At 38.0% G+C, this 12,534-nt stretch overlaps 2 protein-coding genes across 6 annotated transcripts in view; both read left to right on the forward strand.

Moving 5' to 3' along the window:
- ADAM9 (ADAM metallopeptidase domain 9) overlaps positions 1-8,686 on the forward strand; it is a 120,972-nt gene extending 112,286 nt beyond the window's left edge. For all 5 annotated transcript variants that reach the window (XR_010577257.1, XR_012416375.1, XR_012416376.1 and 2 more), the window contains 2 exons: positions 5,553-5,620; positions 7,287-8,686. Coding sequence is in view for 2 of the 5 variants with exons in the window: in XM_065519102.1 (XP_065375174.1) it covers positions 5,553-5,620; positions 7,287-7,380 (162 nt within the window). In the remaining 3 variants the exon portion in view is untranslated. The remainder of the gene's footprint in view (positions 1-5,552; positions 5,621-7,286) is intronic.
- A 2,760-nt stretch (positions 8,687-11,446) lies between these two features.
- The window catches only part of LOC102121434 (disintegrin and metalloproteinase domain-containing protein 32), a 170,976-nt gene continuing 169,888 nt past the window's right edge, over positions 11,447-12,534 (forward strand). Inside the window, exon 1 of the mRNA XM_005563131.5 lies at positions 11,447-11,504. Within this exon, the coding sequence (XP_005563188.4) occupies positions 11,447-11,504 (58 nt within the window). The remainder of the gene's footprint in view (positions 11,505-12,534) is intronic.

Raw genomic sequence — 12,534 nt, forward strand, 5'->3', positions numbered from 1 at the left:
GGTAATTGGGATAGTCATCACCTCAAGGATTTATAATTTCTATGTTAGGAACATTCCAACTCTACTCTTTTAGCTATTTTGAAATATACAATAATTTTTTTTGTAGTAATATTTTGATTCTCATTTTCCTTTGTGCATATTCTATAGTACATATATTGTGGTATCTTTGCAGTTACATAAAATATTTTATAAATGTATAGCAATCTATTTTAAACTGATAACTTCAATCACAAAAACTCTACCCCTTTATATTTCTTCTTCTTCCACTTTATGTAATTGATGACACAAAATTACCTCTTTTTATATTGCTTATCATTAACACAGATTCATTACTTTTTATGCTATGCTTTTAACATTCTAACAAGATTTAAAAGTGATTTTCACACTTACAGTACTACAGAATTCTCTACTTGTCTATACGCTTACCTTTATTATCGAGTATTGTATTTTCATATGGCTTTGTGTTGCTATTTATTTTCCTTTCTCTTCACCTTTTTTGCTCCTCTGCCACTTTGATTTTGAGTATACTGTCTTTGAGTCCACTGATACTTTCCTCTACCTCATCGTGTTTGTTGTTGAATCCTTCCAGTGAATCTTTCAATTTAGCATTACAGTTTTCAGCTCCAGAATTGCTGTTTCGTTCTTCTTTATAGTTCCTATCTCTTTGTTGATATTCTCATTTTGTTCATACATCATTTTCCTGATTTATTTTAGTTGTCTCTCTGCATTCTCTTTTAATTTTTTGAACATCATTATGATGGTCATTTTTGAATTCTTTGGTAATTTATATATATCTGTTTCCTTAGGGTCAGTTTCTGGAAATTTAGTTTGTTCCTTTAAATGTGCCGTGTTTCTCTTTCTTTGTATTATTTGTCATTTATTGTTGGGATTTTGGCATTTGAAGAATGAGCTGCCTTTCCCAGATTTTGCAGCCTTGTTTTATACAAGGAGGACTTATGCTACTCAGCCTGGCTAGAGATTCTGGAAGCCTCTCAAAACTTTTTTTTTTTTTTTTTTGGAGACAGAGTCTTTCTCGGTTGCCTAGGCTGGAGTGCAGTGGTGCCATCTCGGCTCATTGCAACCTCTGCCTTCTGCAACAAGCGATTCTCCTGCCTCAGCCTCCTGAGTAGCCGGGACTATAGGTGTGTACCACCACTCCCAGCTAATTTTTGTATTTTTTAGTAAAGAGGGGGTTACACCATATTGGCCAGGCTGGTCTTGAACTCCTGACCTTGTGATCCGCCTGCCTTGGCCTCCCAAAGTGCTGGGATTACAGCGTGAGCCACCACGCGTGGCCTGTTGTCTAGTATTTTAAATCTTTTTAAAAACTTCTACAATATAAATATGACTATTGAATTATGAAATGTTTATTTAGGTTTGTGAGACCATACACCAATTAAATTAATTGTTAAGAGGATGGACTGTGAGCCAGACTGCCCAATTTGAGTACTGCCTTTGTCACTTTATAAGCTGTGACTTTAGGCAAGATTCTCAAACTCTCTCTGTACTTGTTTCCTCATCTGTAAAATAATAATAATAATAGTACTAATCACAAATGACTTTTGTGAAAATCAGAGGGATTCGTATGTGTGGAGCACTGAGAAGTGCATGTGGCACATGTGAAATGCTCTATGAGCTTTAGCTATTTTCCCATGTGTTCATTGTCTGCTTTCAACCTTATTGAATCTCAGCTTATTTTTCTGGTATTTAGCGAAGGTATTTTGGTAGTAAATTCTCTGTTTTTGTCTTTTCAGAATGTGTTTGGCTGACAGCTGTTTTTTTTTTTTTTCTAAGAACTTTAAAGAGACTATATTTTAACATCCTTTGTTGCAATTTAAACATTGTCTGTTATTCTAATGTCTGCTGTAGATGATATCTTTTCCATGTGGCTTTTTCTTCTGTATCTTTAGACTAGTTGGTGTAGATGTGGACTTTAAAAAACTCCTTTGCCAATAAATAGACTTCCTGAGTTGATTTACGTTTTTCAATTCTAGCAAATTCTTAGCAATTATTTCTTTTTTTTTTTTTTTTGAGACAGAGTCTCGCTATGTCTCCCAGGCTGGAGCGCAGTGGCGTGATCTCGGCTCACTGCAAGCTCTGCCTCCCGGGTTCACGCCATTCTCCCGCCTCAGCCTCCTGAGTAGCTGAGACTACAGGCGCCCGCCACCTCGCCCGGCTAGTTTTTTGTATTTTTAGTAGAGACGGGGTTTCACCATGTTAGCCAGGATAATCTCCATCTCCTGACCTCGTGATCCACCCGCCTCGGCCTCCCAAAGTGCTGGGATTACAGGCTTGAGCCACCGCGCCCGGCCAGCAATTATTTCTTTATTGCTTCTGTCTCATTATCTGATTACCTCTTTCACGCATTTCTTGCATGTTAGACTTTTTACTATCTCTCTGTTTCTTAACCTCTCTTTGCTATTTCCAGTATTCTTGTGTATTCCATTCTGATTATATTGGATCTACCTTCTATTCACTGTCTCTACTAAACTATGCCAAATCTTCTCCTTAACCAACTCATTGAATGTCTAATTTCACTAGTTTTATAGTACATTTAATTCCTGTAGTTCTACTTAGTTCTGTTTCGAATCTGCCTGGTTATTTGTGATTGTTTGTTATAGTTTTATTATCTATTTTAAAGCTTTTATTTATTAAAGCATATTCAAACACCTACTTTATGTGGTGTATCTGGTCATTTTAATATGTATGCCCTTGGTGGGTTCTCAGGTTTGTTATTTCTGCTGACTTTCATGATGGCTTATTTCTTAGTGCACTTGTGATGTTGATTGTAAACTCACATTCTTTGGAACTTTATATTGGAAAAAATATATTTGAGTCCTGAATTATTGTGGTTTTCTACCGAGAGTATTTTTCTTTGCCGGATGCTTGGGGCATAGTCAGTCTTTGATGTCTTTAAACTGAAATTTTTGTTGATTTTTTTTTTTTGACAACACAAATGTTATAAACTCTGGTCCCCAAACTCTTATGAGGATGAGTGTGGAGACTGTTTTATAAGTTCCCCGTCTATTAGCAGGGGCAGTATCATCACAGGCCTTCCTTGAGGCAGGTATTTATTTTTCTAGTTAACCCATGGGGATATAACCTTTCGTATGTCTAGGCTTTGTATAGGGCCTTGTATTCACCATTCCATCCTGCTCAGGCCCTGGCTTTTCCTCCTTTATCTATGGGTTACTGAAAATGCATACTGCTGCCTGCCAAGGATAGGAAGATGTTCACAGGATGAAGGCAACTCCGTTGTTTGGACTCTTTCATACCTTCTTGGTTTTTTTTTGGCCTGTAAGATGTTTCTTACTTCCCACCAACCCAGCCAAGTGTTTCAAAATACCTTTTAAATATTTTAGGCAGCATTTTAGGTGTACTGTACTGGGAAGTTTTCTCTGGATATTTGGTCTACTCTTTGCAAGAAGTGAACATGTACTTCATTCTTTTTAATGACTGCATACTGTTCCCTCTTATAAATTTACCAGAAATTTAAAAACAGGTTGTTTCCAGTCTTATACCATAAAAAAATGTGACACTAAGCCTCCTTGTAAATAGATCTTTGCATATATTAAAAAATATACGTCAAATAAATGCCAAAAAAGTTTTTAAAATTTTAAAATTTTATTTTTAATTGGCAAATCATAGTTGTGTACGTTTATGGGGTACAGCATGATGTTTTATGTAAACAATGTGGAAATGATTAAATCAAGCTAATTAACATATCCAGCACCTTGCTTGCTTGTAATCTTTAGCTTGTTTTCATTAATTTATATTTAATTGACAAATAATAATTGTGTATATTTTGGGATATGGTGTGATTTTTTTTTTTTTTTTTTTTTTTTGAGATGGAGTCTCACTCTGTTGCACAGGCTGGAGTGTAGTGGCATGATCTTGGCTCATTGCAACCACTGCCTCCCGGGTTCAAGCAATTCTGCCTCACCCTCCCGAGTAGCTGGAATTACAGGCCTGTGCCATCATGCCTGGGTGATTTCTTTGTAGAGACGGGGTTTTGCCATGTTGGCCAGCCTGGTCTTGAACTACTGACCTCATGTGATCCACCTGCCTCAGCCTTCAAAAGTGTTGCGATTACAGGCATGAGCCACCATTCCTGGCCACAATGTGATGTTTTGGTCTATGTATACCTTGTTGTAGGATTCAGTCAAGCTAATTCTCATACCCATCACCTCACCACGTTGTCATTCCAAAAGTGGACTGGATCCCTTTGGAGTGCTGCTCCTATGGCTTGTGGAAAGGGATGGAGACATTTTGTTGCATTTTTCACCAATTTTCACAGTACATATAAATCATTCTGTGGTGAAAAAAATTGCAGATGATAGACCACCTGTTCTGTGGTAGAAGCCAGAGGGTGCTCAAAGTCTTCACCACCACTGTGCATTCTCTGCCAGTCATAGAACTTTAGGAGTAGATAGTAAAGAACATAGAACTTTTAACAGTAGATAGTAAAGAACATCTTGGTCAAGATCACTTCATTATTGATTTAGTAATTCCATCTGATCTTTCCTAACGTCTTCTAACATAATGTGATATGTGAAAAATATTACTTTTACTTTCTTATTTGAGGCTAAGTCATACAGTTTCACTTTGTTGTAAACTTCAGCTACTTCATCAAGGAAGAATATAATGAATTCCAAAATCAAGGATTCTAGCTGAGTGGTATTTATAGTATTAGTTAGATACTGTATAGGTTTGGCAATACATTTTGGAAGATTTTATTTAAAATACGTTGACATAGGAAATATGTTACCTTTTAACTAATACAGTTGGTTTGAAGCAAGATCATAGCACTTTGGTATTACTGAATTAAAAAAAAAATACCTTAAAAGAATTAAGTATTCCACATTTAGTGGTAAAGATATGTCAAATAAGCAAAATATTTTATAGCATTATAACGCTATAATTCACAGCATTATAAATAAATACAGGTTGAGCACCCCTAATCTGAAAATCCAAAATGCTCCAAAACCCAAAACTTTCTGAGCACCAACATGATGCCACGGGTGGAAAATTCCACACCTGCCCTAATGTGACGAGTTGTAGTCAGAATGCACTGTTGAGTACTTATATGTGAATAAATCTAAGAAAATGATTGCTTACCAGTAGTATATAAATTCAGAGTCAGGAGTGATGGTGATACCAAACAACCACAGATTGTCCACATGAGGGGCTGAGAGAGTGACACCTTTGCTTTCTGATGACTCAGCATACACAGACATTGTTTTATGCACAAAATTATTTAAAATATTGTATAAAATTACCCTGAGGTTATATGTACGAGGCCTGTATGAAACATCAGTGACTTTTCTGTTTAGACATAGGTCCCATCCCCAAAATAACTGATTATGTATGTGCAAATATTCCAAAATTGGAAAAAAATCTGAAATTTGAATCTCTTCTGGCTTTAAGCATTTCCATTAAGGAATATTCACCTGTAGTCTGTTTATTGATTTTAAATATAGAGATTTCTTTTATGTAGAAATCATATTTATGAGCACATAGTGGTAATAACCTTATTATATTTTTCTTTTTAGCCTATATATGCAAACAGATTTCCAGTACCAACCTATGCAGCCAAGCAACCTCAGCAGTTCCCATCAAGGTCAGAAGAAAATTTGCTTAGATTTTTTTGACCAGAATAAAACCTAGGGGTTAATGTCTAATAATTTCCCCTGTATTTTAGTGTAATTTAGTGAAAGGTATTTATTGTCAACAGTTTACAAGAACATGATTTGCAGAAAGGTTTTAAAATAACTTTTATATAAATTTTATCATATTGATACAGGGTCAAAATGAAATATTAAAGAAGCTTGAGCAAGGCATAGATTCTGCTGCCACAGCTTTCATGTGCCTAAGATTTAGAAGCAAGAGCCTTTGAGGTAACCAGCAGTTGGAAACCAGATGGGTTAGAACAGCCTTCCTGTCAAAAACAGCTAAAAAAGCTGGACAATATAAGAAAATATGTGTTTGAAGGCATAGAAGACTAAAGAAGTGAGGAATTGTGGGGGTAAGGTCAGGAGAGGAAGGAAAGCTAGAAATGGCCCCAGCTTTGGGGGCCACTTTTCCTTCCTAAATGAGTTTACCTGTTCTGACAATAGACAGGCTAGGAAGCTGAGGAGAGCATTCTACAAACTCACAGGGCAGATTGGACAAAATTTGGAATCCTGCCAAAGAGGAGGCACCTTAGCAAACATCTCAGGTTCTGTGCTGGGACCCAGAAGTAAGAGTGGACTAGACCTTCAACTGATTTCTACAATTTCTTATGTTTTGCTCATGATCAAAAAAAGCCAAGTGTAAAAGAAAATATGACTAAAACCAAAAAACAATAGGCCATAGAAACAGACTGAGAGGGTATCCAGTAAATAGACATGGACTTTAAAATAACTATGATGTCATGGAATTAAAAGTCAGTATTGAGAATTTCACCACAGAACTAAAAACTTAAAGAATCAATGCAAATTCTAGAACTGAAAAACACAAGAACTGAAATGACTCAATGGATGGGCTTAAAATCATCAGAAAGGAAGATAATTTATTACTTCATTTTGTATTACATAAAATGCATATGACCCTCCCATCCCCCAAAAGTCTTTCAAATTACAATTGCATTGTAACTCTGAGGACTATCTTCATATGTAATCTTTATTATACAGTAAGAATACATTGAAATCCAACTGAGGATCAGGGGAAGAGTATATAAATTATGAGGGAGACATTCACCAGGTAGTGTTCTAGTGTGTTATTGGAGTAGAGGTGTACTAGAATTGGATGATGAGGTTAGGAGAGGCTGTCCACAGGTGGAAGTATGAGGTTTGAGATGGACACCTGGTGTAGAAGTCATAATACTTTTAATTCTCAGAGTGGATCTCATGTTGAGGGAGCTATAAACAGCTAGGTTTACACCTAGCAGTAATTTGCTGCCCTCAGATTCTAACAGCACAGGCAAGTGCTTGATCACTTGGTGTCTTTTACAGTTTATCTTTACCATTTCATGTGCTTTTTTTTTTTTTTGAAAAAACATGTAAACTAGAAACTTCATACAACATTGTTGATTATGGAGTAATATTATTTAAAGTAGTTATTCCATTTTAGACTCTAATTGGAGCCCTTTAGCCATTGAATATCACCTTAATACTGATCTCAGAATGTAAAGTACCCTTTCCTATTGTCAGAGATGTTGAGGATGGTGTTATGTTGAGCTTGTAATGAATATGGCATTATTTCACCCAGTCTAAACACGCTATTAACTATCTCTTTTCCCCTCACAGGCCACCTCCACCACAACCGAAAGTATCATCTCAGGGAAACTTAATTCCTGCCCGTCCTGCTCCTGCACCTCCTTTATATAGTTCCCTCACTTGATTTTTTTAACCTTCTTTTTGCAAATGTCTTCAGGGAACTGAGCTAATACTTTTTTTCCTTGATGTTTTCTTGAAAAGCCTTTCTTCCTGTTGAAACTATGAATGAAAACAAAATACCACAAAATAGACTTTACTAACACAGAAAAACAGAAACTGATTGTGAGAGTTGAGAAATACAAGGAAATTCAGTAAAGCCAGGGAATTTACAATAACATTTCCGTTTCCATCATTGAATAAGTCTTATTCAGTCATCAGTGAGGTTAATGTACTAATCATGGATTACGTTATTTTGAACATGTTATTGCAGTGATTCTCAAATTAACTATTGGTGTAAGATTTTTGTCATTATGTGTTTAAATGTTATTCTGAATTTTTTACCTTAGTTAGCATTAATGTAGTTCCTGATTGAACATGTGATAATCTAATACCTGTGAAAACTGATTAATCAGCTGCCAATAATATCTAATATTTTTCATCATGCACGAATTAATAATCATCATACTCTAGAATCTTGTCATTCACTACATGAATAAGCAAATGTTGTCTTCAAAAGAATGCACAAGAACCACAATTAAGATGTCACAATATTTTGAAAGTACAAAGTATACTAAAAGAGGGTGTGTGTATTCACACACAGTTACTCGCTTCCATTTTTATGACCTTTCAACTATAGATAATAACTCTTAGAGAAACTAATTTAATATTAGAATTTCTATTATGAATCATGTTAAAGCATGACATTCTTTCACAATAGCACTATTTTAAATAAATTATAAGCTTTAAGGTACGAAGTATTTAATAGATCTAATCAAATATGTTGTTGATTCATGGCTATAATAAAGCAGGAACAATTATAAAAACTTCAATCAATTGAACTGTTACAAAACCACTTGAGAATTTCATGAGCACTTTAAAATCTGAACTTTCAAGCTTGCTATTAAATCATTTAGAATGTTTACATTTACTAAGGTGTGCTGGGTCATGTAAAATATTAGGCACTAATATTTTCATAGAAATTAGGCTGGAGAAAGAAGGAAGAAATGGTTTTCTTAAATATGTACAAAAAAGTTACTGTGGTATCTATGAGTTATCATCTTAGCTGTGTTAAAAAGGAATTTTTACTGTGGCAGAAATGGTATGGATAGTAAAATTTTAAGCACTAAAATTTTTTTCATAACCTTTCATAATAAAGTTTAATAATAGGTTTATTAACGGAATTTCATTAGTTTTTTAAAAGTGTTTTTGGTTTGTGTATACATACATATACAAATACAACATTTACAATAAATAAAATACTTGAAATTCTCTCTTTTGTGTCTCCTACTAGCTTCCTACTCAACTATTTATAATCTTATTAATTAAAAAGTTATAATTTTAAATAAAAATTCTAGTCAAACTTTTATAGATATTATCTCACTAATTGTCGGACTTTTGCCAAAGTGTGCACAGTGGCTTTTGGAAAACATTAGTTTTGAAGAAGGCAAAAATTTCAGTTTTCTGAAGACAGCATGTTATTGTAACAATCAAGTATACATATTAAATATTGTGGGCAATCTCAAATGAAGGTCCATCATTTCATTTTAAATCTCTGAATGAATTCATATAAGACTCAAACGTTTATGCCGTTCACTCACGTAGCCTCAATTTTTGCAATCGCAATGCATATCACTGAAATTTTACAGTTGGTAATGTATTAACTATGTAACTTAACACTTGGAATTAAATAGTTCTTTGGATCTTTGACTAGTTAAGAAAGTTTTTAAAAAGACTATTGGATCTGAACTTCTTTTACTTTTATATACTTTTTAATATACTTTATGTTTTTTACTTTCTTGGTCATGGATGCCACTTCAACATTTGAAAATATTAAAGGATGTCCTTTCTATCTTCAAAAAAAATAAATAAGGGTAAATTATGCAAATTTGACATCTCCGTTTGACTCTGTATGTCAAACTGACCTTGTTCAGAGTATTGCATTCTCCCTTTCTCCTGTGTCTGCAACCATAGAGTTAAGCACAATTTGGGTTTTCTAAACCCAAATCAGATTTCATTAAATTTCATAAATGTTTACTAAAACCTACCATTTTTCAGACACTGTATTAGGTACAGTGATATCTAAGTTCTGGATAGGATATGTTTCCTGACTTTTAGAAGCACATCCTCTGTTATGAAGAGAGCCATACACACAAGAATAATACAAAATCAATCCTATTAAAGATACAAACCGAAAGGTTGGGGAGTAAGAAAGAACAAAATGATATAAGAACCAGAAATTCATTCAGAATACTTACCACTAATTGATGAGTTGAAGCATTTACTGTAATTGCTCTTCTGTTTGTTTCAAAGCAAGGTGAAACTAGCTGTGGCTCAGCAGCTGCCTAAAAGCAATGTTAGCTTAGCATTGGCTGTTCCTATTGAGATACAAACTCGGTGTATTTTTTTGTTGCCTTGTTCCGCTATTCCTCCACCCAGCCAAGATGGAGTTTTGCTCTTGTCACCCAGGCTGGAGTGCAATGGCACAATCTCGGCTCACTGCAACCTCCAGTTCCTGGGCTCAAGCGATTCTCCTTCCTCAGCCTCCCCAAGTAGCTGGGATTTCAGGCGCCCACCACCACACCCGGCTAATTTTTGTATTTGTTAGTAGAGACGGGATTTCACCATGTTGACCAGGCTGGTTTTGAACTCCTGACCTCTGGTGATCCACCCACCTCATCCTTCCTAAGTGCTGGGATTACAGGTGTGAGCCACCGCACCTGCCTGTTGCCTTGTTTTTGTTCATGTTATTAATTTCAGCTGTCAATTTCCCTGTTGAAATTGCTTGCATCCATAAAAATCACATCTTCATTTTAAATGTGTTAATTCCTCAAGTGAGATTTTTCTGTTCCCATGAGGCCTTTTAGTTTATGTGTTGGCCTATTACATAGTATGAGAAATTAATCCATTCTTTGAAAAGAATGAAAAGCTAATGCATACAGATGGAGGCCTGGTGTGAGGCTGGGAAGGAGGAGGCATTGCAGTTCCAGGGAATAAAGCATTGTTTAGGAAAGACCCAAAGTCAGAGCTGCCAAAGCACTGGGGATAGGAGAAATTAAGTGGCAGGTTCCGGTCTGAGTTCAGAAAAATTACTATGCTGAGGCATTTGGCTAGAATTTTCTACTGAAATGTAAGTACTGTAATTGTGGGCAAGAATCTTTATCTCTTTCACTACATGAAATGAGTATTTATTGCACTGAGAAGTTTCTGAACGATAGAATGACATCACATGAGTTTTAGCCAATGGCCTGCGGAGAACCAGACTGGAGGAAAAAGCCTGGTTATGAAGTCCATTTGGGCAGCGTCAGTGGGGAAAAAATGCAGCTGGCGCTCTTCAAAAATATGAAGAGCTGGCGTTTCATATTGAAAAGCGGCTCACTCTTCCCTTCTTTGGAATATTCACACATCTGGCTAGTTTTGAAAAAATATTAGAAACAGGTTTGGCAAATATGAATATATATTTGGGTGTGTATATAGATTTTAATTCAGAAAGTATTACACATTCGCTTTTGAAGGGACCGAGGAAGCCCCGAACGATGGCGGATGCCTGTAATCCCAGCTACTCAGGAAATTGAGGAGGGAGGATCGCTTGAACCCAGGAGTTCGAGACCAGCCTGGGCAGAATAGTGAGCATCCCCGTCTCAAAAACAAAACAAAGCAACTGGGAAGTGCCTGGTGCAGAAAAGCACACGCTGACTGTGAGTAAGCGTGTCAGTTCTTAAGGTCCATCAACACAAAAGCGAAAAGTTAGTGGAGGACTGCGAGCGCGAGCGCGACAGAGGGCGCTGGGTGGTCAGTGGCTCCAGCAACCACGCGGCGGGGTGCGCCGCGAAGGGAGCTGGTTGTTTTAGTCTCGGGGCACCCGCTGCGGGCTCTTACTGTTCCGGACGCTGAACACCGAGAGCACCCCGGGCTCCGGGGCCTCCCGAGAACGCTGCCCCACGAACGCACGGGGAGCGGCCCCCGGCGTCCGCGCGTACCCGGCAACTCCCGGCGTCCCAACGGCTTCCAGCTGGCAACCCCGAAGCCGCACCATGTTCCGCCTCTGGTTGCTGCTGGCCCGGCTCTGCGGCCTCCTGGCGTCAAGACGCGGTGAGCCAGCCCAGACCCTGACACTAGTCCGGACGCTCGTCACACTGCGGCCTGACTCCTTGCAAAGCCCGGGGCCCTCCCTGCCTGGGTCCCTTTGGTCCTGTCACCCTGGCAACGGGGCCTTTTCCAGGGGATTAGGCGCCCCGTCCCATGGAGAAGCGACTCAGGACCCAGCGCCAGGGCTCACACCTGTAATCCCAGGGCTTTGGGAGGCCGAGGCGAGCTGATTGATTGACCTCGGAGTTGGAGAGTGGCCTGGGCAACACAGCAAGACCCCATCTCTAAAAAAAAAAAAAAAAATTAAAAATGTTCCGAGGTGGTGGTGCGCACCTGTGGTCCCAGCTACCCGGGAGGCTGAGGGAGGAGGACCACGTGAGTCCAGGAGGTGGAGGCTGCAGTGAGCCGAGATCGCCCCCACTGCACTCCAGCCCGGGCAACAGAGATCCTGTCTTCTTTTTAAAAATTAAAAAAATTTTTTTGTGTGTGACCGAGGCCCTTCTGTTGCCCAGGCTGGAGTGCAGTGGGCAACAGTGGGCAACAGAGGGAGACTCCAGCTCATAGTTCCCCAGAACTATGAGGTAAATAAATTTCTGTTGTTTAAGCCATGCAGTCTACACTATTTCGTTATGGCAGTGAGAGCTGACTAATATAGTACTTAACAGCCAAATGATTGAAAAACTATAAAAGTTCATTAGTAAGAGAACTGCTAAATAAACTGTAGTTACCTCCAAACAATGCAAATGGAACATTGTGGAGAGGGAGGAAGTAAGACACACCATGTACTGACTCTGGCTGACAAGATTCAGAATAGTATGTAATAGGAGGAAAATAAGGGCATATCAGAACATTTTACTTGCATGTAAGCCTCCCTGGTGATACTGTAAATTTTTGAGAACTCTTCCTAGTCTTCTTCCTATCCTGCCACAATTACCTCTGCAGCATAGCAGAGGTGTGGTCAAGGCCAGGGTGTCAGCCTGGTTAGACTGGGGTGAGGGTTCTCTTCCTGGCTTGTAAACAGCTACCTTCTCCC

The sequence above is a fragment of the Macaca fascicularis genome, chromosome 8 (assembly GCF_037993035.2).
Source record: "Macaca fascicularis isolate 582-1 chromosome 8, T2T-MFA8v1.1".
Classification (NCBI taxonomy): domain Eukaryota; kingdom Metazoa; phylum Chordata; class Mammalia; order Primates; family Cercopithecidae; genus Macaca; species Macaca fascicularis.